The sequence below is a fragment of the Mus pahari genome, chromosome 6 (genome assembly GCF_900095145.1).
Source record: "Mus pahari chromosome 6, PAHARI_EIJ_v1.1, whole genome shotgun sequence".
In the NCBI taxonomy this organism is placed as follows: domain Eukaryota; kingdom Metazoa; phylum Chordata; class Mammalia; order Rodentia; family Muridae; genus Mus; species Mus pahari.
Window position 1 is genome coordinate 103399217 of NC_034595.1, and position 23137 is coordinate 103422353.

The 23137-nt window shown below is 54.3% G+C and overlaps 1 protein-coding gene across 1 annotated transcript in view; it reads left to right on the forward strand.

The window, feature by feature from the left end:
• The first annotated feature begins 502 nt into the window (after nt 1-502).
• The window catches only part of Nphp4 (nephrocystin 4), an 81841-nt gene continuing 59206 nt past the window's right edge, over nt 503-23137 (forward strand). Inside the window, exons 1-6 of the mRNA XM_021201228.2 lie at nt 503-796; nt 8110-8290; nt 12289-12441; nt 18740-18912; nt 20229-20293; nt 20975-21130. Coding sequence (XP_021056887.1) covers nt 8156-8290; nt 12289-12441; nt 18740-18912; nt 20229-20293; nt 20975-21130 — 682 coding nt within the window. The 5' untranslated portion in view covers nt 503-796; nt 8110-8155. The remainder of the gene's footprint in view (nt 797-8109; nt 8291-12288; nt 12442-18739; nt 18913-20228; nt 20294-20974; nt 21131-23137) is intronic.

Here is a 23137-nt window from a genome sequence, read left to right on the forward strand (position 1 = left end):
GTTGATGCAGGGCTGGAAGAGGTAGAGCCAGGGATTGAAGTTTAGGGTAGGGGTCCGGGATGTCGACCGAAAGGTGGGGTTAGGATGACAGGGAAGTAGAGAGGGTGGGGTGGGGGCAGGGAGACTGTGGAGATGGAGATGAGGAGGCTGGAGAGGAGGTGAGAACGACGGCGGGGGCAGGGATGAAGGGCCAGAGAAGAGGAGATGGAAGGGGACCGCGGTGGCCGCGACAGCGTAGCCTCGCAGGTGCCCGCCGGGGTCTCCCGGCTGCACTCACCTGGGGGCCTCCAGCTCCGGATCCCTCGCCCCGTTCCGGATCTTCCTTCCTGCCCTGCCCTTGCGACTTTAGCACCCCCGAATCCCGCTCGCTCCGGCAGGTTCCGCCCGCAGCATCTTTACCTCGTGGGACTCCCTCGGCCACGCCCCTAGCAGCCTATTATTGGCTATGCTTCACGCCAGTCACAGTCTCATTGGCAATGGCCAAGGCAGTCCATGCAAATCATGCAGCTCCCGCCGATGCGTGGATTGGCCGGCGCGCGCAGAGTCAGAATCTTTGGACTCGGGTTCCCATTGGCCGTGCGGCTTTGACGCAAAAGTGACGCGGGGCGGGTTCTGTGCTGAGTGAGCGGTATCCCTCAGGCCCGGGCTCCACGCGTGGGTGGCGGCGGATTGGGCGACTCCTTCGGTCAGCACTGGACCCAGGAGTCCTCGGGTTCCGCTGGGCACCGGCAGCCCGATCGCTGGATCCACGGTGCGGGACGTGTTCGGTAGCGTGGATCTGGTGCCCGTCTCCTAGGTAACGCGCCAGCATTGGACTGAACCAAGTGCGGGGAAAGTCAGTGTGTGTTGGAGACGCGGGTGGCAGCAGAGCCTCTAAGAGGCCTCAGGGTCCAGGGTGGGACTGAATATATGTCTTCTCACGGACAACCTGGGGTTTGCAAGGCACCGAACGGGGCACAGGACCGGGCCTGGCTTGCGTGGGTTGCATCTTCTCCCCCTCGCATCGCCATTGGTGCATCCCGGTTGCCAACTGAAGTTGAGCTGCTGGGTCTCCTTCAGTTAGTCCTCTGCTTTCTGACCCGGTACGCGCTGCTGCTGTCCGGGGTCGAAACGGATGCTTTACGCTCGCCAGAGTCTTGAAGATGCCCACCGTCTGGTGTGCGCGCCTCTATCCCAGCCCTAGGCCGTGCAGCTCGCTCAGGTTCCTGCGACCCTCGATGCATTGTGAGGCCCCTGGCCCAGTCCATGTCCAGACACTGGGGCGCAGGATTGACCTCCTCCACTGCTCGGAATTCCAACCCACACTTCTGTCCAGATTCCCAGTATGTCTAGTCCTGCCTTGGTAGTGGGAGATGCTCTCGCGGCTCACGTGGAAGTTTGCACTGAAGCTGGCTTTGTGGGGTTAGGGAATGGGCAAGTTTTCTCTGTCCCAGCCCTGGTCTCATTGCAGCTCAGCCATACAGTTCCCACGGGCCGTAATTCTGCCTTGTGTCCCAAATTGCCCTAGCTCTATCTGGCTCTAGTGTTTGCATCCAAGGATCTTCGAGACTGTCCACTTTGGTAAAGACCGTGTCTTTAGTTCCATAGCAGACAGTGAATGAGGGCATCCCTTAATAAGACTTCCAGGTCAGCTCTCCATCACTACCCCCACCCCTAGATGGGGTAAATCTCAGGTCTTCATTTCTGGGGACGAGGCTTCCCAGAGCCCGGCACCACAATTTTTGGAATTTCAGCCTCTCTGGGTCATCTGACAGTCCTTCCGTGTGGGTCTGACCCATCGCTCCCCCTCCCCACCACCAAATGTGTCTTGGTTATAGATCCATACTATGTGATGCACCCCTTCCCCCTCACACCAATTTAATGTTGTGGTTGGAGATGACATTTTGCCTCTGGAAGGTGTTGACAAACCTTTACTGAGTAGACCTGTAGAAATGAAGAGTCTAAGACTCCATCAAGGCTCTAGTCTGGTCGATTGGAAGCAGGCAGGGGAGGTGAGGATCTGCATAGAAGTTGAGACAGAACTGGCCTCATCCTTGGGCGTCTCCAGCAGGGCTCTCTTGCTGCCCTCTTCTGGACATCCCCTGGCTTCCTGAGTGTGGGGAGGACTGAGGCATGGATGTGGGCTAGTCAGTATTAACTGTGAACTCCCCCATCCCAGCCAGTCTCCACGTATGTAAGGTGGGTGGTGCTGACGCTGCCTTCCAGTTGTTGGGACAGAACATCTCAAACATTGTACCCAACTCTGCTCAGGCTTCAGTAGATGCTGGCTCATTTTCTTTCCATCTATTGTAGGGGGACTGTGGTACCCCTTTCCCGGATTCAGAGCGTGAAATTTGCCCAATTTTCTTTCTAATGTTAATTCTTCCCAGTGGCCCCGTGGTTCTCTTCAGGGAGTATGTCTGGGGCTCTAGAAACCCCAACGTGTAGTTATTGCCACCTGAAGGGACTCTCACTGGGCCCAAGTGCTCTGCGGGCCCTGGCCTTCTCCCCATTCCCCTGCCTTGCTAAAAACCCGTTAGGTTACCTTCCTAAAGCCAGCCCCCAAGGTCTATTCCCTTCCTTGTCCACTTCTTCCTGAGGCTAACCACCAAGGTCCAGCTTTCAAAGTATTTGAACTTCAGCAATTGAAAGCTCCCTTTGGCTCACCTGATGAATACACCCAATTAAAATTAAAATTAAGAAACACCTTAAAACAGAGCTTCCCATTTTTCCTTTATAAACTGCCATTTTCCTCTGGGCCATGTCTGTCTTCTCCCTGTCCAGGGGCAGTCCTTTGTCCCTGGGGATAAACACCCCTCCTCCCTCTCTCTTGTTCCCTTCTCCTTCTCCCTCATCCTCCATCTCCTGTTCCACTGAGGCAAACCACATCTCCTTTGTGCTGAGGATGTGGTCCTGGGGTCCCGAGCCCATACTGATCTCTTACACCACCTGTCCTCAGTAAACTGGCTAAAGAGACAGATAGTTGTGAAAAGTGGAGAAAGTTATTCAGTGTGGCCATATTGGGAGGAGGAACACATAAACGGGTCCCTCTTAAGCATACTAACTGACGTTTAGGCATAAACAGGTCAGAAGGGATGTACACTAACCAGCCTGGTCAGGGCATGGTCCAGTGTGTCCCTGACCCATCCTTGTCTCTGCTCTCCTCTCTCCGGCAAGATGGCCTGAAAAGACACCGTGTCTAGTCTCTTTCCAGAGGCAAGTTCCTCCTCTGTCTGTCACCAGGGCTTGACTCGCCCTCCCCGCAGCCTGGGATTCCTGGGGAAATTTTACTTCTGTAGGGTTACAAAGTATCTCTTTAAACTATCCTTTCTGCCAGAGTGGTCTTATTTCTTTCCCTTAGGGACTGATTCTTTCCAAGGACTAATGCTGACTCAGGGAGTTTAGAGTCTCCCAGGGGTGCATTGACTGTTTCTATAGAGGGTTGGAGGGTGGGGGAGGAGCCGGGGGAGAGGGGGCCCTCTCAGGTCTCCTGTATGAACCTGACAGGCAGTAGAGTCAGCGAGGGTCAGGCAGACCCTGGAGGGCATGTTGGTGCATGAGTGCTTTTCAAGGCTTGTGGGGTGAGGAAGTTGATCTGAGGAGGGCCAGGGGCTGTGTGAGGGCTTGTGTCAGGAGGGCCCTCCTCTCCAGTAACGCTTACCATGGTCTCAGGTACCAGTTCTAGGGGAGTCTGTGTCCATTTCATCCGGAGAGCAGTGAATAGCAAGCATCTCTCCAGGAAAAAAGCAGCAGGCGCCCTCCACTGCAGCACCATTTAGTTATGTGATTTTCCTTAAGTTTCCCTGTGGAATGGCTGCCAAGGCCGTAGGAGAGACAGTCTGCTTCCCCCAGGTGCTGGCCAGGGAGCAGTCACCACAAGATAGGCCTCAAGCACCGTGACCAGCAGAAACACAGGGGCTGTGAACCTGCTGGGTTGGACCCAGGGCCCTCCAGGAGCCTCTTACCTCCAGTAGGAGGCTGTCGCGGAGGGAGGATTGGCCACGCCTCTTTCACTAGTGAGCTACTCTGCGAACTTCCCATGACTGCTGTCACCAGATGCCATCAGTGGTTCTTTTCCAGTTCTGACCACCAGGCAGGCATCCAAAGTGCATCTCACTGTCGACATCAAGGTGGGCAGGGTGGGCTCTCGGGGGCCCCAGGCGAGGGTGTCATTTCTAGCTGGTGGAGGCTCCTGTATCCCTTGGTAACCGGCTTTTCTTCCCTCTAGAGACTGTGGTCCTCGGTTCTTTCCAAGCCTTCTCACCTATCTCTCACAGGGATGTGCACATGCACCAGGCTCTCTGGATGGTCCTGCATAGCCGCCTCAATCCTGTGCAAAATCCTGTTTGACATGAAAAGTCACATGTTCCCAGACTCCCAGCGTTGGAATGGGAATGTTAGAGACTGTCACTCAACTTGCCAGGAAATCTGACTGAGCAAGGGGCAGGACAGTCTCCCTGGGACTGCTTCTGCACCAGGGTTCCCCCGTGGTAGCTGAATGTCTCCTGGGATTCTGGGCTGGTCTTGGGCAGGAGTGCCAGTCCATGCCGAGTCTCCCAGGGGGAAGTTTGCCTGTAGTGCAATGTGGGGAATCACTCGTTTCCCTTTGAATTGGATTGGGGGTGGCCCTCCTCATGCACGGAATTGGGTCCTTTCACAACGAACAGGGAAAGCAGGGCATCCCGGTAGCCTGTCACACCCACATGGAGACGGGTGGCTTGGGACCACTGAGGGGTTACCTGGTTTGTGGGCGTGTTCCAGGAGAGAGTGGGACTTAGCCAGGGAACCTGAGGTGGGGCTGGGTGGGGGGAAGCTGACAGTCTTGTCCTTTTCCTTCCTCACGCCCTTTGTGAGCATGGAGAGATGACCCCGAGAATGGCCCTTCACATTGCCTTTAGATTTTCATGAGGATCTGACAGACTTTAGTGTATGTGATTCCTGTCTGTCCGTGTTCACTGTACGAGAAGTAAGAACCCAGAAGCATTGAAACACTAGTTAATTTTAAAGTGGCTCCAGTAAACCTGATTACGTGATAATAACAAGAAAACAAAACAAACAAACAAACAAACCAAAAAACAAAAAACCCTTTGAAATCACTTTGTGCTTGTGGCAATGTTTTCACGGGCTTAGCAAAAGACAGTTGGTTCTGCGTGCTTCTGTGCCTCCTTCATCTGCTGTCTTGCTTGGTAGAAGCCTTTGTGGGAGATCCAGCCCCACTGGGTAAGACTGGGTAAGAGGAGGGCCCAATGGTGGGTGTTCTCGGATGGTACCCTCTCATCGCTAGTAGAATTTGTTTTTGTTTTGAGACAGGGTCTCTTTATATAGCTCTGGCTAGCCTGGACTGGCCTTGAACTTGCCCTAATCCTCCTGTCTCTCCGCTGCTGGTATTACAGGTGTGTGTGTGTAGTTCTGCATAGCTCACAGGGTGCAGGGTGTGTGCACACTAGGCAAGCGCTGTATGGGCGTTTTCTCGCCGTTCGTTTTTACAGTGGAGCCTGTCCACTGACAGGCTGATTATGCGCCAGCTCTCGCCTCGGGGTTTTGAACTGTTGCAGTCACTGGGTATTGGCCACTTGGAATGTTCTGGTGCATGAGTTTCACAGGCTGTCCGTGAATTTATGGATATAAGCGTACACTCCTGTCCATCCTGTCCTGCTCACAGGGAAGGTCCCGAAGTAGGACCCAGTCAGGTTGGAGGTGGCGGACACAGATGTCTCCAACTCAAATCTGTGGAAACGCCTTAGTTTGGGATGTGTCGGCGAGCGCCAAGATAGCACTATGGGAGAGAGGTGAATAGGTGGTGTAGAGAGGCAGAGAAGCCAAACGATTTGTGTGCTATAGAGAGTGGAGGGCCTGGAGATACAAAGGCAGGAAATGGTGAATTACACTGTCCATCATTAGAGCCAGTAACAAATGCAAGTGCCAGCGCGCCGGTGCGTTCTTGAGAAAACCCAACCAGTGTGGAGTCACTGCGACCCCCACAGCTGCATCCCAGCCCAGGAGGGAGCAGGACCTGCAGAGCAGAGGCCACAGCCAACTGGCGTGTCCCACCGTGCTTACTTCCCATCACTGGCCTGTCTGCTCATGTCTCTTGTCATTTGTGGTGGATGTTCAACCAAGACACTGGATGGCACTGTGTTGAATTACAGTCTTCCTGTGCTGTGCTTGACTTTGGCCAGAGGTTTATTTCTGTTGGAATCTACCTTCCAAGAGAAGATGTCACTGCTAATGCGGGACATGCTGGGGCCACAGCAGTAAGCAAGTATGTGACGGAGAGACGGGAGAGAGAGAGAAGCAGACCGGCTTGTGCGTTATGAGGAGAGACAGAATTGGAGGCTCGAGGGCGATGAGGAACAACAGCTTGGGCTGTCGCCTGGGGCCGCGTAGATGCCCCAGAATAGAGCAGAGCTGGCCCTACCCCTCGCTAGCTGCAGCACTTGGGAGAGCCGCCTGCACCTCACCCGGGCAGCACAGTAGAGCTGGATGCAGTGGACTCCACTGAGCCACCCAGAGTGTGGGCGAGTTGGCCCCACCCCTCACCGTCAAAGTGCAGGCGAGCTGGCACACGTGAAGGGCCAGGTCCTGCAGAACCAAAGCTGCAGGATCTCAATGACTGGGGTGACAACAGGACATCTGAGAGGAACCCCAGTGGGGATCCAGTATCGATGGTGTGGCAGACGCCAGCGGTCTCAAACTGGACCAGTGACTCACTGCAAAGTGCAAGTGAAGCTGTTTGGACATAAGGATATGTCGTGGGGCACAGTGCACGCAGCTTCTATGAGGAGCCTGCAAGGGTGGACAGATATGGAGAGATTAAGTGGGATTGGGGTACATGATATGAAATTCACAAAGAAGCAATAAAAAAGTAAAACAACAAAAACAAAAAAGAAAGAAAGAAAAGAAAGAAAACTCTTTTAGTTTAACTTTTTCCTCAAAGTGACTGGGTCACTTTGTTGTGTTTGAGAAGGTGTCAGCTGAAGCCCGGCTGCCTCAGACATTCCTTCACCGAATGGAAAAGCAAGCTGGTCAGGGTGGGCAGCGACTGCAGCAGGCTTTCCCCTGGGATGCCCAGAGGCCTGCGGCTTGCAGTGGCCGTGGAAGTGCTTTACCCCAAGTTTCTCATCAGGGTCTCATCTCGTATACCCAGCAGTCCAGATGAATAGTGTCTGCCTCTGCCAAGGACCTTCCCTGCTATTTCCACCGTGTAGTGACAGACTTGACAGGGACCCACAGAGCTTTCAAGGCTGCTCACTGTGGACTGTGTCCCACCAGCACAGATGTCACCAGGGAGGAAATGCTAAGAGCAGAGGAGGTGTTAGGGAACAGCCACCATGTTAGGGAATGGCCACTGTTAGGGAACAGCAACCGTGTTAGGGATCGACCACCGTGTTAGGGATCGACCACTGTGTTACGGAACGGCCGCTCTTAAGAGGCTGCACCCATAGCTCTCTTCCCACTTGGCATCCTGGCTCCTAGAATTGGCCCCTTATCACCATCTGTCAGCTGAAGCAGCTCAGGATGGCGGTGACCCTGTCTGGCTGGGTAGGGTTGAATGACATCTGATGGGTAAAGTCATAGGAAGCTGGTAATGCTGGCTCTTGGCAACAAGAGACCTTGCCACATAGCCCAGCCCTCCTGGGCGACTGGCCACAGGGCTCCAGCAGTAACATCCGGAATCAGTCATCCTGTGGCTGCTTCATTGTTATGTTTCAGTGTGTGTCCTAAGGTGCCTGCTCCCAGGTTGCCTTGGGCAGTGCCTGCTCCCAGTCTCACACTTCCCTCGGTGTAGAGCATCAGAGGTTGAGGTTGACCTCTCATCAGACCCATGAGCTCAAACCCACTAAAGGTTTGGGGATTGGGTTTCACCTGCCACCCACCCCTGGCTTTGCACAGCCGTTTGAGGGAGCCCCGCCTGTCTCCATTCTTAATCCAGCCTCTGACCCAGGGTGATTGTGCCTGACTGGCCTTTTTCCTTGGCAGCATCCCTCCAGGTCAGCAATGCCGCAGCAAGGACTCGCAGGACTGGGTTGCCAAGGGTGGGTTTCTGGGGTTGGGGGCTCCCCCCCCCCCGGGGAAACTTTCAGTCAGGTGAGCACTGGGCTGACAACTCCTGCCTTCATTTCACCACAGATGGTGCTGAGAGTTGTGGAGGCCCACGTGAGGTTGGACGGGCAGCATGGCTGGCTGGCACAGAGCCTTCACCCAGAACACACTGGTCCCTCCCCACCCACAGAGAGCGCGGCAGCTTGGGAAGGAGTCCACCGCATTCCAGTGCATCCTGAAGTGGCTTGACGGGCCACTCATTAAGCAGGTAATGGGATTTCCGTTGACTGTCAGACGCTGTCTTGGAGGAGAGATTTCTCACATTGATTTCCACTCATCTCCTTAAGTCTCACTGCTGTACCTGTTAGTTACCTGAGACTTGGCGGTACTCTCGTGACAGAGAACCTGGGGCTCGGCCACTTGGTCAGCACTGGGCCTTGCGTCAGCATCTCTACCACAGTACTACAATGCAGAATCACAGGTGGTGATTCCGGGTTGTTCTGAGCCGATGCGTAGGAGGATGCCCCGTGTGGCCCTCCTTTACTGTTCTCTGGGTATCTCAGCAGCTTTGTCCATGGACTGTGGGAAGCCCTTGTGCTTGGACGTCCCCAGACGTTTGAATCCCAAGACCTCCGCCTACATCTCTGCACCCAGGAAGCCTGTGAGACGGTGCAGCCACTCAAAGGGCATTCATGTGGACTGTGTCCTTCTGAAGCCCACTGGCCTGCAGGGATGCCCAAAAGGAGCCAGCCCTGCCAAGTGGGCGTGCAGTGTTTCTTACAGACGTTGGTTGGCAGGCCCGCTGTCTGCCACCGATGTTGTAGGATTCATGCACATCCAGTTACTAGCTGTCAACAGTGTGCAGTGACAAGCCCTCGGATGGATGTCCCCTGGGGTTTGTTGGAGGCTTCGGTACCAAGGTGTTTGCTGTGCCTTAGCTGCACCTCTTAGCTGTTCATGTGGAGGGCTCACCATCAGTCCTGTGAGGGGGCTGCAGGGTCACCCCCCATTTCACAGAAGCTGACAGAACCTGCAAGAGGCAAGCCAGCTGCGGGGGCCACTTGTTTCCCTGGACTGCTGCCCACGGCTGGCTCTGGCTGCCCTATCTGGGAGATCACAAGGCCACTGGCAACCTTCTTTCTCCTAGAGACTATATGAGGACAGGTCCCCTCCCCACCTTTTTAAACATTTTTTTTGGTTTGAGAAAAGTAATTTACTGAGTTTGAAATTTGCAGGGAACACAAAATATCCTGTCTCAGATGCCACCAGGATTGTCTGCCTCTTGTACAACCCTGCACAAATTCTAAACAATACGATAAATATACCTACGTGTATTTTATTATTTAGATATTATTCCTGAGGCTTACTATTTCTGTATGAGTGTCTGTATGAGGTTATGTGCATTATTTGTGTGCAGTGCTTGGAGGCAAGCAGAGGGGTCAGATCTCCTGGAAGTGGAGTCACAGGCAGTTGGGAGGCACGTGCTGTGGGTGCTGGGCCTCTGAGAGCAGCAAGTGCACTTAACCACTGAGCCGTCTCGCTGGCTTCTGTTGTTGTTGTTGTTGTTATTGAGACAGGATCTCACAGGATCTCTGTGTGGGCCAGAGTGGCCTCTTAGTGAACCTGATCTCTTGCTTCAGGTTTGTGAATGTTGAGACACAAGTGCATCTCTCTCTCTCTCTCTCTCTCTCTCTCTCTCTCTCACACACACACACACACACACACATACACACACACACACACACACACACCTGGCTCATTTTATTCCTCTAAATGTAAATGATTACACACACATACACATGCACACTCATGTGCACAAACATACATGTAACCAAACACACTACATACACACACATACACATATACTCTCATACACACACACACACACACACACACACACACACACATTTGTTCTGTACCTTGCTTAAAAAAGATTTTAGGAACATGTCGTAAAGATTGTTCATATTACATGAGGAACTTTTTACTTTTTTATTTTGAAACAGAGCATCACCATGTAGCCTCAGCTGTCCTGTTACTCTGTAGACCAGGCTGGCCATGAACACATGAGTCTGCCTGCCAATGTTGGGATTTAAGGTGTGTGCCACTGTGCCAGGTTCCCATTCTTTTTTGAGACAAGGCATTACTTTGTAGCCCAGGCTAGCCTAAGACTTAAGATCCTCCTGCCTCAAGCCCTTGAGTAGTTAGTTTGAGGGATTACAGATTTAATCCATCATGCCTGACTGTTCTTACATTGTTTTTAATATATGCATATATGTATAGAACAATTCCCGTGGATGGAATTCCTGATTCAAAGTCATGTCAAAAGTTAGCATTTAAGGCAACACCATGCGTTGTTTATAGCAGTGGGTTTAGACGTAAGGACATGGGGAAGTTGGAGGCCGACGGGAGAAGGTAAACTATGTCTGCATAGGGAAGAGTGTGCCCATGCAGGTTAGTGTCTCGGGGGTCAGGGAAGATGAGGGGCAGGTCACACACATGATTACAAGGGACACTGCTGTTCCCGTGGCTGAGTGCAGCTGTGTCAGCGTTCCAGCCACCCCTGAGACAAGACACTGTCATGTAGTCCAGGCCACCGGAACCGATCCTGAGTTGTCTCCTTCCCAACAGCTAGTGCCTTGCCCTGTGGCTTTTCCTGCCTGGATGGAAACACTGCTCTTTGTCTACCCATTTCCAGCTCTTGTCCCCTTACCATGACAGTTCTTCAGATCCCAAGCCAGATCGCCATTTCAGCTGGAGCGAGTGAGTGAGTGGGTGCTTGCCTTTCTTCCCCTGGCTGCTCACTCTGGTGGGTCACAAGCACAGTCTGTTCGGGGGCTCCACAAGGCCTGCCAGCTCTGCTCCTATGTGCACCTCAGCTCCTGCCCCTCCCTGCTCAGCCTGCTGCCGTAGGCTCCGTGGTGTAGACCGCTCCTAGGATTTGGCTGCAGATGGGAGATGATGTCCATTGAAAAGACTTCTCAGCAGTTGCCTTGGCACAGCGTCCCAGGGAAGGGTTGAGTGGACCGTCCCATTTTTTTTTGTAGGCAGCGATGGGCCGGGCAGGCTGAGTGGCTGAGGACTAGCCGGCTTGTGTAACTGAAGCGATCCCAGTGGTAGAGAGATTGTCTGGTTTTCTGGGTCTTGGTCCTGGGATAGTAAGGTTCTATGTGAGATCAGAGTAGAACATACAGGTGAGGTTGGAGTCCCATTCTGTTGGGTTTGTCCGTCAGAGACGATCTCATAGATGAGACAGTGGCCAGCCCTGAGAATCTGCCTGTGTGTGAAGACGTGGCACATCTCTTGTCAGGGAGTCTCCAGATGCCAGAGGTCAGTGACACACAAAATGAGAAAACAGTAATTTAGGGAACAATAGAACACTCCTCTGTAGTCCTGGGAAGCTTGGCTCTCTTGCCCCAGGGCCTGATGTCGTGCTGCACCCTCTCCCTGGCTCCCGGTCCCCAGGTCCCCATGTCCTCATTGTCTGTTTCCTTCCTGGAAACCCTTAGGTGCTTCCTTTCTTTGTTCTTGTGTCACTGGGCCTAGAATTGCACCTGGCACAGACTAGAAACAGAGGAACAGCAAGGGAAGGTTTGTTGAATGAATGAAGGAGAGAAGGCACAGGACCCTCACCTAAGAACTGGACGTTAGAACACGGACTGTGGGGGAGGCTTTGCTTCCAGGCTGGTAGACATGGTCCCTCCCACGTGAGAGAACTGTTTTTCATGTACTAATACCCCAGAATAATTCTGATTGGCTGACTTACTTCCTGCGTGGGACAGACTTAAGCTGGCTGCATGAGATGAAGAAATCCATCCCAAAAGGCTTGAGCCAGAGCAGGTTCATTAAGCAACCACAGATGAGCAGCAGCAGCAACAGCAGCTTCATGCGTGGTTGGGTCCAGGGTCTCCTGTGAGATAGCCTCGGCTCAGACCCTCCATCTCTTGGTTTCATCTGCTAACGGGATGGCTGCCAGTCAGCCCTAGGCCCGTGTCTGGCAGATACAACCTGGCCTCTGGTGGCCTTTGGCTGTGTGTTAAGTTTATGTCATCCAAGGGCATTTCAGTGTTCTGATTGGCCAGGGCAGGTGAGCATCATGATTTATATCTCCTCCCAGACCAGTTGCTGTGGAGAGAGGTTATTGTCACAAGGCAGTTGAGTCGCCAGTAGCTGAATGTGGGGTAGATTCTGAGGGCCCAGTGTCCTCCAGAGGGTCCTTGTAGTGGCTCTGGGGTGGCTCTTCAGGGCTCCTTCTCTGGTGTCCCCTAGGGAATCCTAGACATGCTGTTGGAGCTTGAATGCCATCTACGAGTGACCCTCTTCGATATCACCTACAAACATTTCTTTGGGAGGACGTGGAAAACCACAGTGAAGCCCACCGATCAACCCTCTAAGCAGTCACCCAGGATCACCTTCAATGAGGTAGGTGGGTTCTGTCAGCCCAGCCCAGGCCGTGGGGCCTCGGCACACACATCTCAGGCACGGCCTGGGCCAGCAGGTCTGCTGTCGCCAAGCTTGTCTTAGTAATGGGGCACTCCGTTTCCAAACAGTCGCTTACGTGGAAACCAGATATCCAGCCAGGTGAACATGCTTAATGTGATTTGCAGGGATGTGGGACTTCGGTCTCCTGCCTTCAGGGAGTCTCTGGGGTCTTGGAGTAGTGAAGTCATCTGATGTTGTGTCAGCCTTCATCTCCATAACAAAAATACCCAGGGAATAACAGCAGAAAGGTTCCCAGACCATGGCTCTGCTGACTGGTTCAGCGGTGGCAGGGGCATGTTGGCGACACCTCTCCTCTTACTGCAAAAAGGAGGTGGAGAGAGAGAACTCCTATCCTTGTGGGCTGACCCTCCCTGTCCTTTTTCCATCCGGACTTTTTAGTCTGTGGGACAGCATCCCAAGTGGGACATCTCACTGTAGCGAGTGCCATTCCGACTCACCCAGGGCTGTGCCTCAACGGTCCACATGTCTCTCACACTATGAGGATGACAGTCAAGAGCGACTGTCACAGGAGGTGAAACTAAGACTCAGGAAAATGGCTGCCCACATGGAAGGCAGCAGAGCATGGACTCCATCCGACTGATGCCTCTGTCCCCAGGCTTGGCAGTAGCATGGCACTGATTGGGTCCATGTTCCCCAGGGAGCCTCTTGGCTGCCTTTAGCTCAGGCTAGCTTCCAGGTAGGTGCCTGGTGCCGGGGAGAGAACGCCTCCATCCCACTGACAGCAGGAGCAGGACACAGGCTGTGAGCTGTGAACGTCCTTAGAAGAGGCAGAAGGATTGGGAGCCTGCTTCAGGCAGGGCTGTGGAGCTCGGCCCACAGAGGCCAGGGCTGATGGGATGAGAAGGAACCGGGCAGTAGTAGGATGAACAGCTAGTGCGTGAGTGTGAGGGGCTGGGGGCTGCTGTGGTGGTGGCGAGCTGGGTGGCAGCTGTGTCCTGTAGGCCTTCTCGGTGACGCTGGGCTCTTTAAGAGTTGTAGAGGTCACAGAGGCCTTCCCCATGCTGCCTGCTGTTTGATGTGACCTTCAGGGGAGAGCGAGGAGGACTCTGCCCAGGTTTGACTCTGCAGGTGACAGTCACTGATGACTCTGAGCTGTTTCCTCTCTAGCAGGTGAAGTGACTGAGGACAAGGAACCCTGGTTTTGTGACAGTTGGTACTGTGGTCAATGGAGGTGACCGTGGTGCTTTTGAGTTGCTGTTCTGGTCCCTTACGCCCCAGGGCTCCCTTTCGGCCACGGCTGCTTCTGTCGTCGTCACCAGGGTGAGCCTCAGTCCGGCTGGGAACGTGGCGTTCTCTGACCTTGGCTGTCACCCAGCCGTATGGTTTTGTGCGCCTTGGCATGGCTCATCCTGAGGCTGTCCAGAATAACGCGGGTAGCGATGGCCTCAGGGGTTGGAAGATTAAAGTCTTGGCAAAACCTGTGTTGTGGGAACTGCAGTGCTGATCTGTCTGACATGATGTTATCTGGTGCTTGAAAGGTCTGCCAGGCCAGCGTGTCGATGGTGGAGTCCATGATGTAAATCTTGTCATGGCTCTGTGTGACCCCACGAGGCATGACCCCCACGAGGGCCATCTCAGCCTGGGCAGTGTGTGGCCTGGCGCCTTGGGTAGGGCGGGTGAAGGAGGTTTGCGCTCTGTCTCTTGGCGGTGTTACAGCGGGTGGGGGATGGTGCGACCCCCTGCCGCCCTTGGCAGCAGCCCTGGAGGCACGGGTAGGCTGTTTTGATTTTCTTTCTCCCATGTGCAGGGGCTCGGGGAAACCTTGTGTTGTGACATGTGTCGGTGATCAATGGTGCTGGTGGCCGTGACGACACGCCTTCCGTGGGCAGGGTGGAAGAGGTCTAGGCGTGGCTCTGGCGGAGCACACGTTCATCTCATCCTTCTCCTCTGTGGATGACAGCAACCCTGAGTCCTCTTTTTAAAGGGGAGGAAGCGGATGCAGGGAGAAAGGAGCCTCCCCCGGCCACCAGGATGCGCAGCCCTTGGCCGTGAGGTGTTCGAGGTGCACCTGTGCATACCTGTGCTCTAGGCCAGCAACCTTCTCTGGAGCCAGACAGAGACACTTGGTTTCTGGAGTGCCTGACACCCCCTCCCCCTCCCTCCAGTCCCCTTGCTTAGCTCTGTATCTAAAGATGGGTTGGATGAGCCCTACTGCGCGTGTGTTCCCTACTGCGTGTGTGCCCTCTTGCTATCCTGACTCAGACCAGCAGGGTCTGTTCCAAAGGGGGGTGCGGGGGGGCTTCCATTGACAATCCCGGGGGTGACGGGGTGACCCCTGTAGAATACCCAGTAGTTGTGAGAGAGACAGTTATCAGGACTGATACTGCTTCTGTCCTTGATTCTGTGTGACATTGTGTCACCCTGGGCTTCAGTTGTCCCAGAAACTCAGAGACACTTAGACTTCACTGCCCCCTGGTGGCCAGGCGCCATCCTGAGCCCGGACACACCTTTGCCTAGGAAAACAGGTTCAGGCTTGTTCCTGGGCTCAGGTTAGCCATGCTGGCAGGAGCCACACCAGGTCAGCCAGCTCAGCCAGGCAGCAGCAGCCTGACTTGTCCTCGGTTTCAGCTGTGTGTTGGGCGGGAAGGATGAGAGAGTGGTTCTGAAATGGAGCCTGTGCTGCCTCAGCATGTGGCCAGAGCTCTGGGCTCCTGAAGCCCCGGCTTGCTCTCTCAGCTCGCTGCTATGCTCACTGCAAGCAGCAGAGGCCAGTGGTGGCCCATCCTTGAAGCTGGTGTGGCAGCCGTCAGCGTCTCTCCATGCCAGCCAGCTTCCTGCCGTCTCCTGACACAGAGATTGTGGTTGAGTCAAGTGAAGGGAAGTTCCCTTTGCTCTGCGTGGTGTGTGTGTGTCTCCATGTGTTGTACGAGGTTGAAATGCTCTGGGTTGTGCGCGTGCCACGGTTGTGATCGCTGGCTGTCTAGTAGCTCTGGACATACACACACCACGCACACACACGGACACACACACCCCACTAAGATGTAAGTTCACCTTTCAGAGGTGACTCAGAGGTGTGAGGTACTTTCCTGGGATCCCCCTCAGCAGTGGCCTGGGCAGATCTGCTGTGAGGTTGGGGGTTCCCAGTAGCAGGGCCTGTACTCGGGGTGATGTGACCGTGTGGTCTCTGTGTGGGTAGAAGGCATGTTTTGATGTATCAGACAGGCTCTGTGTGTGACTGGCGTGTGGTGAGGTGGTGGGCTGAACTTGAACTGAGAACCTCGGTCAGCTTTACCTTCAGAAAAGGCAGCAGAGATGTGCCTTGGTAAACAGTGACTTTGCAGGCCTCTGGTCCTGGTCCCCTCCAATCTGCTCTCCGAGATCTTCCCTGGTGATCCCTGCTCAGAGTAACGAGAGCCACCATGCATGAAAGGGTACTGCCCCGAGAGCCCCGGGCAGCTAGTGAGGGACGCGTGTACAGTTCTGAGAGAACTGTTTCTACAGAGGGTGACCCCTGCTCAGCTTCTGATGTGTACCTGCGGGAGGGGTGCTGTCCCCCCAAGCGGGGCCTGACAGAAGTGTGTGTGTGTGTACATGTGTGTATGTGTGTGTGTGTGTGTCCAGGCAGGTGTAAGTGGGGGTGAGGTGGGGGATTTCCTGCTCCATCTCTATCCCCATGATTCTCTGGTGCTTGCAGCATTCTTGACCAGGCTGGCCAGTCAGCAAGCTCCCCTGCCTCCACCATCCCCAGTCAGTCAGCAAGCTCCCCTGCCTCCACCATCCATCCCCAGTCAGTCAGCAAGCTCCCCTGCCTCCACCATCCCCTGCCAGTCAGCAAGCTCCCCTGCCTCCACCATCCCCTGCCAGTCAGCAAGCNCAGTCAGCAAGCTCCCCTGCCTCCACCATCCCCTGCCAGTCAGCAAGCTCCCCTGCCTCCACCATCCCCTGTGTCAGGCCCAGCCTTTGGTACAGGTGTGTTCCGTCGCTTCCTACCTAGGTGCTGGGGGATTGGAACCCAGAACTTCATGTGCACAGTAAGCACCAGCCACCACCCCAGCTGCTAGTGGCTGATTTTGAACTACTTGTGTGCACAATTCTGGTTTAATTTTTCTCAGCTCTCTGCTCCTCTGGCGAGCGTAGGTAACAGGTCGGCTTGGCTGTCAGTAGGAGCTGCCGCGTACAACTTCTGAGAGACACATTGTCAGGGCTGTGTTCAATTCTGTCACTGCCGGCAAGAAACGGAAACCTGGCCCCTAGGCAAGCAGTGTCTGCTTTTGAAGATGAAGGCATCAGGGCAGGAACACAGATGATTTATTAATTTGTTTACCCCGTCAGAGAGGAGCCTTGGCCAGCGCCTGTGAGAGGGAGCTGTAGCCCAGTGGGGGTGAGAGCCCGGCTCTTCTGTCGCCCGTGGCTTTCTTCACAGGGGAACGGATGCGTTTGACTGAGACTTTAATCATGCCTTCTTAGTTGACACACAGAGTTTTCTTCTCGGAATGTATGGCGGCGTCGTGTTAATTGAATTGCCCCCGGTTTGGAGGCTTGTTCCTGGGTGCCGCTCGGCCGAGTGCTGCCTGGGACTTTGCCGGAGCCTTTTGCAGTCTAGGAAGCTGGGGCGGGCAGGGCTCAGGTGATCCAGAGCAGAGCTGAGCCTGCGTTTGTGTGTCCATCCCCGGGAGGCCATCGCTTCCTTCACTGCCTCTGTTCCTCGCTGCTCCATTTTTTTGAGCAGTGCACGCGTCTTACATGGCCGCCTGATCCAACCTTTATAAAGCCCGTGAGCCTTGAACTTGTGGAAGGCTGATACGTTTCCCAGCTTCCTTATGGTTTCTTTAGCATGGTTTCCACACTGGAAGGAAGATAAGTGATGTTTGGAGAAGAACACACATAGGTTCTTATCACTCTGATGTGTCCTTCAGTGCGTTCTCGGTGGAGACTGGCTCTCTTGGGACCGTCGGGGTGGGAAGCCCCGTTTTGTTCTTCTTTTCAAGGCAGTTGTCTTGGTGGCAATGACAGGAGGGCCCGAGCAGTGTGACACCTGTGTCCTTGGTGTTTGTGGTATGCATATCCTGGGTGTTCGCGCGTCCTGGGTGTTTGCGCGTCCCCACTGGCTCCATTGCTCAGGTGGAGTAGTTTCAAGGTGACCTCTAAGCTCGGCAATTCCAGCTGCTTCTTCTGAGAATTTAAATGTTTTACTGCTGAGAGAAGAGGAGGGCAGTGTTCATAGCATCAGTATGCGCAGGTGTAAATATACAGGTGAGGCTCTGACAGGCTAACGGCCCAGCAGGGCTCTGCCAACAGCGTGTGTCTGGAACCCAAGCATAACTCTGCCTCGGCCCAGCCACCTGTCAGCTCCAAGTGGTCATTATTTCATCATTTTGCAATAAAAGATAATAGAATAACGATTTATAGTTCGTGGCTGATGTGTTAATGCATCCCTCTGTTATCCTCGCTGACAGTCTGTGATTACAGTAACCACTTTCTGGGTGACACCGTGGTAATGACTCCTTAATAGGAGTGTTAGCTGGAATTTCAATCACAACCCACTGGCCAGCCTCTGCCCTGCCTGGCACTGTCTGCAGGGGGCATCTTTGTGCTCTGCTGGGGGCCAGACACCAGACACCAAAAGGTGTGTTGGCGGCGGATGGAAGTCAGCCCAACACTACTCCTCAGGACGTGGGCATGAGGCCCCGAGGTTGGCAAGTCCAACCCTAGGTCCAACTGAATTAGGGGAGGAAGCATGCACGTGCACGCGTGTGCGCCCTTGTGTGTGTGCGTGTGTGTGGCGTGCATATGCTTAGGCATGTTTGTATGTGTGTGCACGTATCTGTGTGGGTGTACACACATGAACATGAGTGCATTTGACAGCTTAAAGTTGATACTGGGAGTGTTGGCTTGGTCGATTTGAACTCTAACAAGAGTGTTGAACTGAACTAGGCAAGGATGATGGCCCTTTCATCTTCCTCACTGAGGCAGACCTCCTCAATCAAACCCAGAGCTCACTGATACGGCCAGTTTGCTCCAGGGATCCTGTGTATCTCTGTTTTCCAGGGCTGCCATGCCCCCCTGGCATTTGCATGGGTTTCTGGGGCATGAACTGCAGTTCCTAAGCTTGTACCCCAGCCTGTGAAGGGTTTGTCACGGGGGCGTGCTCTCATCCCTCACAAGGGCACTGGGTGGGGCCTGACGCTTGAGGTGTGCCCATGACAGGTTCTGGGGAGGAGGGCCCCTCTGCGCCCCTCACTCTCACTACTTCAGTGGCCTCTGCTCTCTCTCACAGCCCTTGTACTTCCACACGACTTTGAGCCACCCTAGCATCGTGGCTGTGGTAGAAGTGGTCGCTGAAGGCAGGAAGAGGGACGGCACCCTGCAGCTGCTGTCCTGTGGGTTTGGAATTCTTCGAATCTTTGGCAATAAGCCAGAATCTCCCACCTCTGCAGCCCAGGACAAACGGTAAACAGTACTCTCTGTGTTTCTTCCTCCTCCTCCTCCTTCTCTTCTTCCTCCTCTTCTTCCTCCTCCTTCTCTTCTTCCTCTTCTTCCTCTTTTTCTTTTCCTCCTCCTTCTCTCTCTTTTCAAAGATTTAGTTATTTTTATTTTATGTATATGGGTCTTTTGTGTGTAAATATGCCTGATGCTAATTCTACTTAGCCGAAAAATTGCTCTTTTCTGTAGAATGAGAACTGGCTTTGGGTCTGAGTGTCAGGTTTGATGTGCTGTGCACACAGGCCAAAGCCCTGATCTGTCGGCTCTTTCGTGTGGGGCTTTAGGCAGGCTACCTGTTCATCTGTGCAGTGGCACCATCTGTGCAGGTGGCATCATCCGTGCAGTGCCACACAGTGTGACACCATTTGTGCATGACATCTCAGTGTCACATGATCTGTGCAGGTGCCGCCATTAGTGCAGGTGTTACACAGCTGTGTGACACTGGGGCAGCTGTGTGGTGTTGACTGTGTTACTCATCCTTTAGCAGGTGACAGCTGAGTGCCCGCTCCACTCCAGGCTGTTTAGGTGCTGGCTGCACAGAGATGGATCCACTTTGGAAGTCACCAGCTAGGGTTCTAGTTCACACTGCATCTCTAGATCCCCGTTTCTCAGAGTTGGAACCACTCATGTTCAGCTCATTCTTCGCTGTGGGGCCATCCTGTGCACTGTAGGATTCTTGGCAGCTCCCTGGCCTCCACCAGCACATGCCAGCAGGACCCTGCCCAGTGTCTAAACTAGATATCTCCCCCAGACATTGCAGACATGTGCATGGACATGCCGTTTGGTGAGAACCCTGCTCCAGCGATGCATCTGGATATGTCGTCCTGACACTTCTCAGTCTCCTCTCTCTCTCTCTCTCTCTCTCTCTCTCTCTCTCTCTCTCTCTGTGTGCGCACGTGTACCTGCCACATGTGTTTAAGTGCCCTTAGAGGCCAGGAGAGGGTGTCAGATCCCTTGGAGCTGGGGTTAGAGGTGGTTGTGAGCCTCCCGCCATGGTGCTGGGACCTGGCTTCTTTGGAAGAGCAGTGGTGTTGTCAACTCCGAGCACATTTTCGAGTTTCTTGCTCCTTGGGCTGCAGGCCTTTGGGGCATGCTTGTCAGATGTGGAGAGCTGGCACTGCCCTCAGCCACCTCTGTCCCTGCAGCAGATGTGACTGGCCAAGTTTAGAAGGCTCTGGGAGGCGGGGTCCCAGGAGCTGTCCTGGGAGGTGGGCGGGGTCCTGGTGAGTGAGGTATTCATGAAATGTGGGCAGTTGACTTGGTTCCTGGGTTCTGTTTTTTAGGTTGAGGCTGTATCACGGTACCCCGAGAGCCCTCCTGCACCCACTGCTCCAGGATCCCATAGAACGTAAGAGACTGGCCTAGCCTGGGCGTGTTCCCATGCGGCGGCGTCTGGTTGTTTCCTTCAGTCTGAACCCTTCTGGCCCAGCAGGTTCTGCAGTATTCTGGCGACCTGCGGGACAGGTTTGGCTTTGATTCTGTAGTGGACGGAGGAGGAACCTGCCTCTGCCTCTGACATGTATCTGCACATCCATGTATGCACTCGGATGCACACATGCATACACACATATCCTCTCACCTATTCACACACATGTACACTCTCATGCACGCAGGTACACGCACAAACCCTCCCACCCACATGCATCTGTACGTACATGCATGTGCACACACATATGTGTGCACACAATACCAACAAAGCCAAAAGCCAAGAAACAAGATTCTGTTGTTTCAATTTCAACAGAGAGAGTGGCGTGTGGCTCAGTCATTTTTGCCTCTGTTTATTCTTGTTCTTTTGAGACAAGGCTTGTTGTATGTGGCTGGGTCTAGTCTGGAACTTACATTCCTCTTGCATGTGGATCCCCAGTGCTGAGAATACAGGTGTGTGCCACAAGCCGGATGTCATATGTACTCTCCACTCCTTAGGGAAACAAGCCGTGTACTCATGACATTTTCTCTTAAATTCCCCGGTTTTGGCTCTTTGACTGGAAATACTGTTGGTTTCAGTCCATGTCTGGTGCTCCTCCTCCAGAGAACAAATTCATGACACTGATGGAGAACTGTAGCCTGCAGTACACCCTGAAGCCACACCCACCCCTGGAGCCTGCCTTCCACCTGCTCCCTGAGAACCTCCTGGTGTCCGGTTTCCAGCAGATCCCCGGCCTCCTCCCGCCTCACGGGGACACGGGTAAGCTGCCTGTAGATCTTACCACTGTGGATTTAGGTTAGCTCAGACTTCAGAGGACCTGGGCTCATCCTGATGGGTGAAATTGGCTGGGCTTCCTACAAGTCCCTTAGTCGTGTGGCCTGATTTGCTGGGAGGGCAGATGTTAGTGACATCTGTCACTCAGCCCCATTCTGAAGAGTGTCAGAGCCTCCAGCCTGCTCAAGGCCTTTCCTGGAGCAGTGCTATAAAACCCACACTTCCTGTCTCCAAGGCTGTGCCAGGAAAGCCACCATCGCAGCATCTCACCCCTCTGGGGCTGTGTGCGTTCAGTGCGCTGCCTGCTTTCAGGCTCTCTTCTATATCAGTCGCTGCTTCAGTAAAATGAGCTTCCAGCCCTCTTCCCATGGCTCATGGTACTTTCCCCAGCATTCCTGGTGTGCGCTGCACAGTGAAAGATCCCTGGTAACAGGGAGCAGGAGACACCAGGCTTCTTACCTCAGGACCTGGTCAAGACCGCCAGCTGTTGGCACCTGATGGCACCTGTTGGTAGAGTGGTCTCTGGCGAGCCACCAGAAACATATGATCCCTGTAATCTCCTCTGCCGAATGACAGTAGTCCTCTGGAATGGACTGTCATCTTTGTCATGTGTGTGCATGCATGTGTCCTTCCCAGGAGCAGGCGTGTGCTGACCATCCACAGTGGTCCCCTGGAGAGGTTAGCACAGGAGGACCTTTTGTGGGAACTGGGCCCCACACTGCTGTGCGTATGTGCAAGGGATGCTGCTTGTGTCTTGCACAGCTAGAGAGGCGGAACTCCCGAGAGCAGGAGGAGCTGGCCCAGGGTCACACGGAGGGTCCATTCCACGCTCGGCTCCTGAGCCTCTCTCACTTGTTTCAGTGACCCTGCTAAGGAGTTGTTCCTCAGGTGGAGGCTTCGGCCAGACCCCGCCTGTCTCCTCTGGGCTGGCTTGCTCTGGTGACCGGCCTTTGGGTGGTCTGGGCCAGCGATGTGAGAGGCTCCTTCAGCAGCTGCAGCGTCTCTGTTCAGCCCCTCACCAGGCTCTGTGCTATAAAGCTCTGGCAGCTGGGCCTCTGTTTCCTGCAGCTGGCCTGTCCCCTGCCTGCCCTCTGCCTCCTATGCTTCTGGACCCTGGAGTGTGGCCTCCGCTGTGACCCTCTCCTCCTCTGTCCCCATCCTGTCTTCCTTGCGGCCTGCTTGAGCTTGATTTCTCTTTGCCGTGGATCCTGGCTCGGTCTGCTACTTTCCACTGTAGCTCTCCTGTTTGTGCAGAAGCACGCGCAAGGCCAGACGGGCTGCTTGTCTTTCGTTATTGTGCCTGGTTGTTGCACATTCACTTGTCCCATGGGATGGTGCCAACCCACCGTCTGCCAGAGTCAGGGTAAGCCTGATGAAGGTGAGGACGGTGCTCAGAGTCCCCCTCCTGCTCAGAGTCCCCCTCCTGCTCAGAGTCCCCCTCCTGCTCAGAGTCCCCTCCTGCTCAGAGTCCCCCTCCTGCTCAGAGTCCCCTCCTGCTCTGTATAAGCAGATAATGAAGAGTCACATGGTCGCCCTTAGCTGGGTGGTGGCCCGAGGCGCAGGGACACCTTTTCTGTCCAGTGGAAAGGGACAGTGAATGGCAGGTGCTGGGCATAGCCAGTCCCTCTGAAATGTTCCAGTGCTGCCCGGGGGCCCTCAGGAAGTGAAGGGGTATCGTGAGTGCCCTGACACCCAGGGATCTGGTGGCCGGCCAACACTTTGAATGGCCGTGATGGCATTAAAGCTGCCGGTAGGGGCTCAGTACGGACGGAGTAAGTGCAAGGGCATCCTCTCCATCTGGCCTGCTCTTGGGACCAGCGTCTGAGTGGCGCACTGCTTGCCAGCGTGTACCGAGAGGAGCGCCTTCCTGGCAGAGGTACTGAGGTTGCTCTGAGCCTAATTCCCTGCCTGCACCTCTGTGAACACAATTAAGAGAGGGAGAGAGAGAGAGAGAGAGAGAGAGGGAGAGAGAGAGAGAGGGAGAGAGAGAGA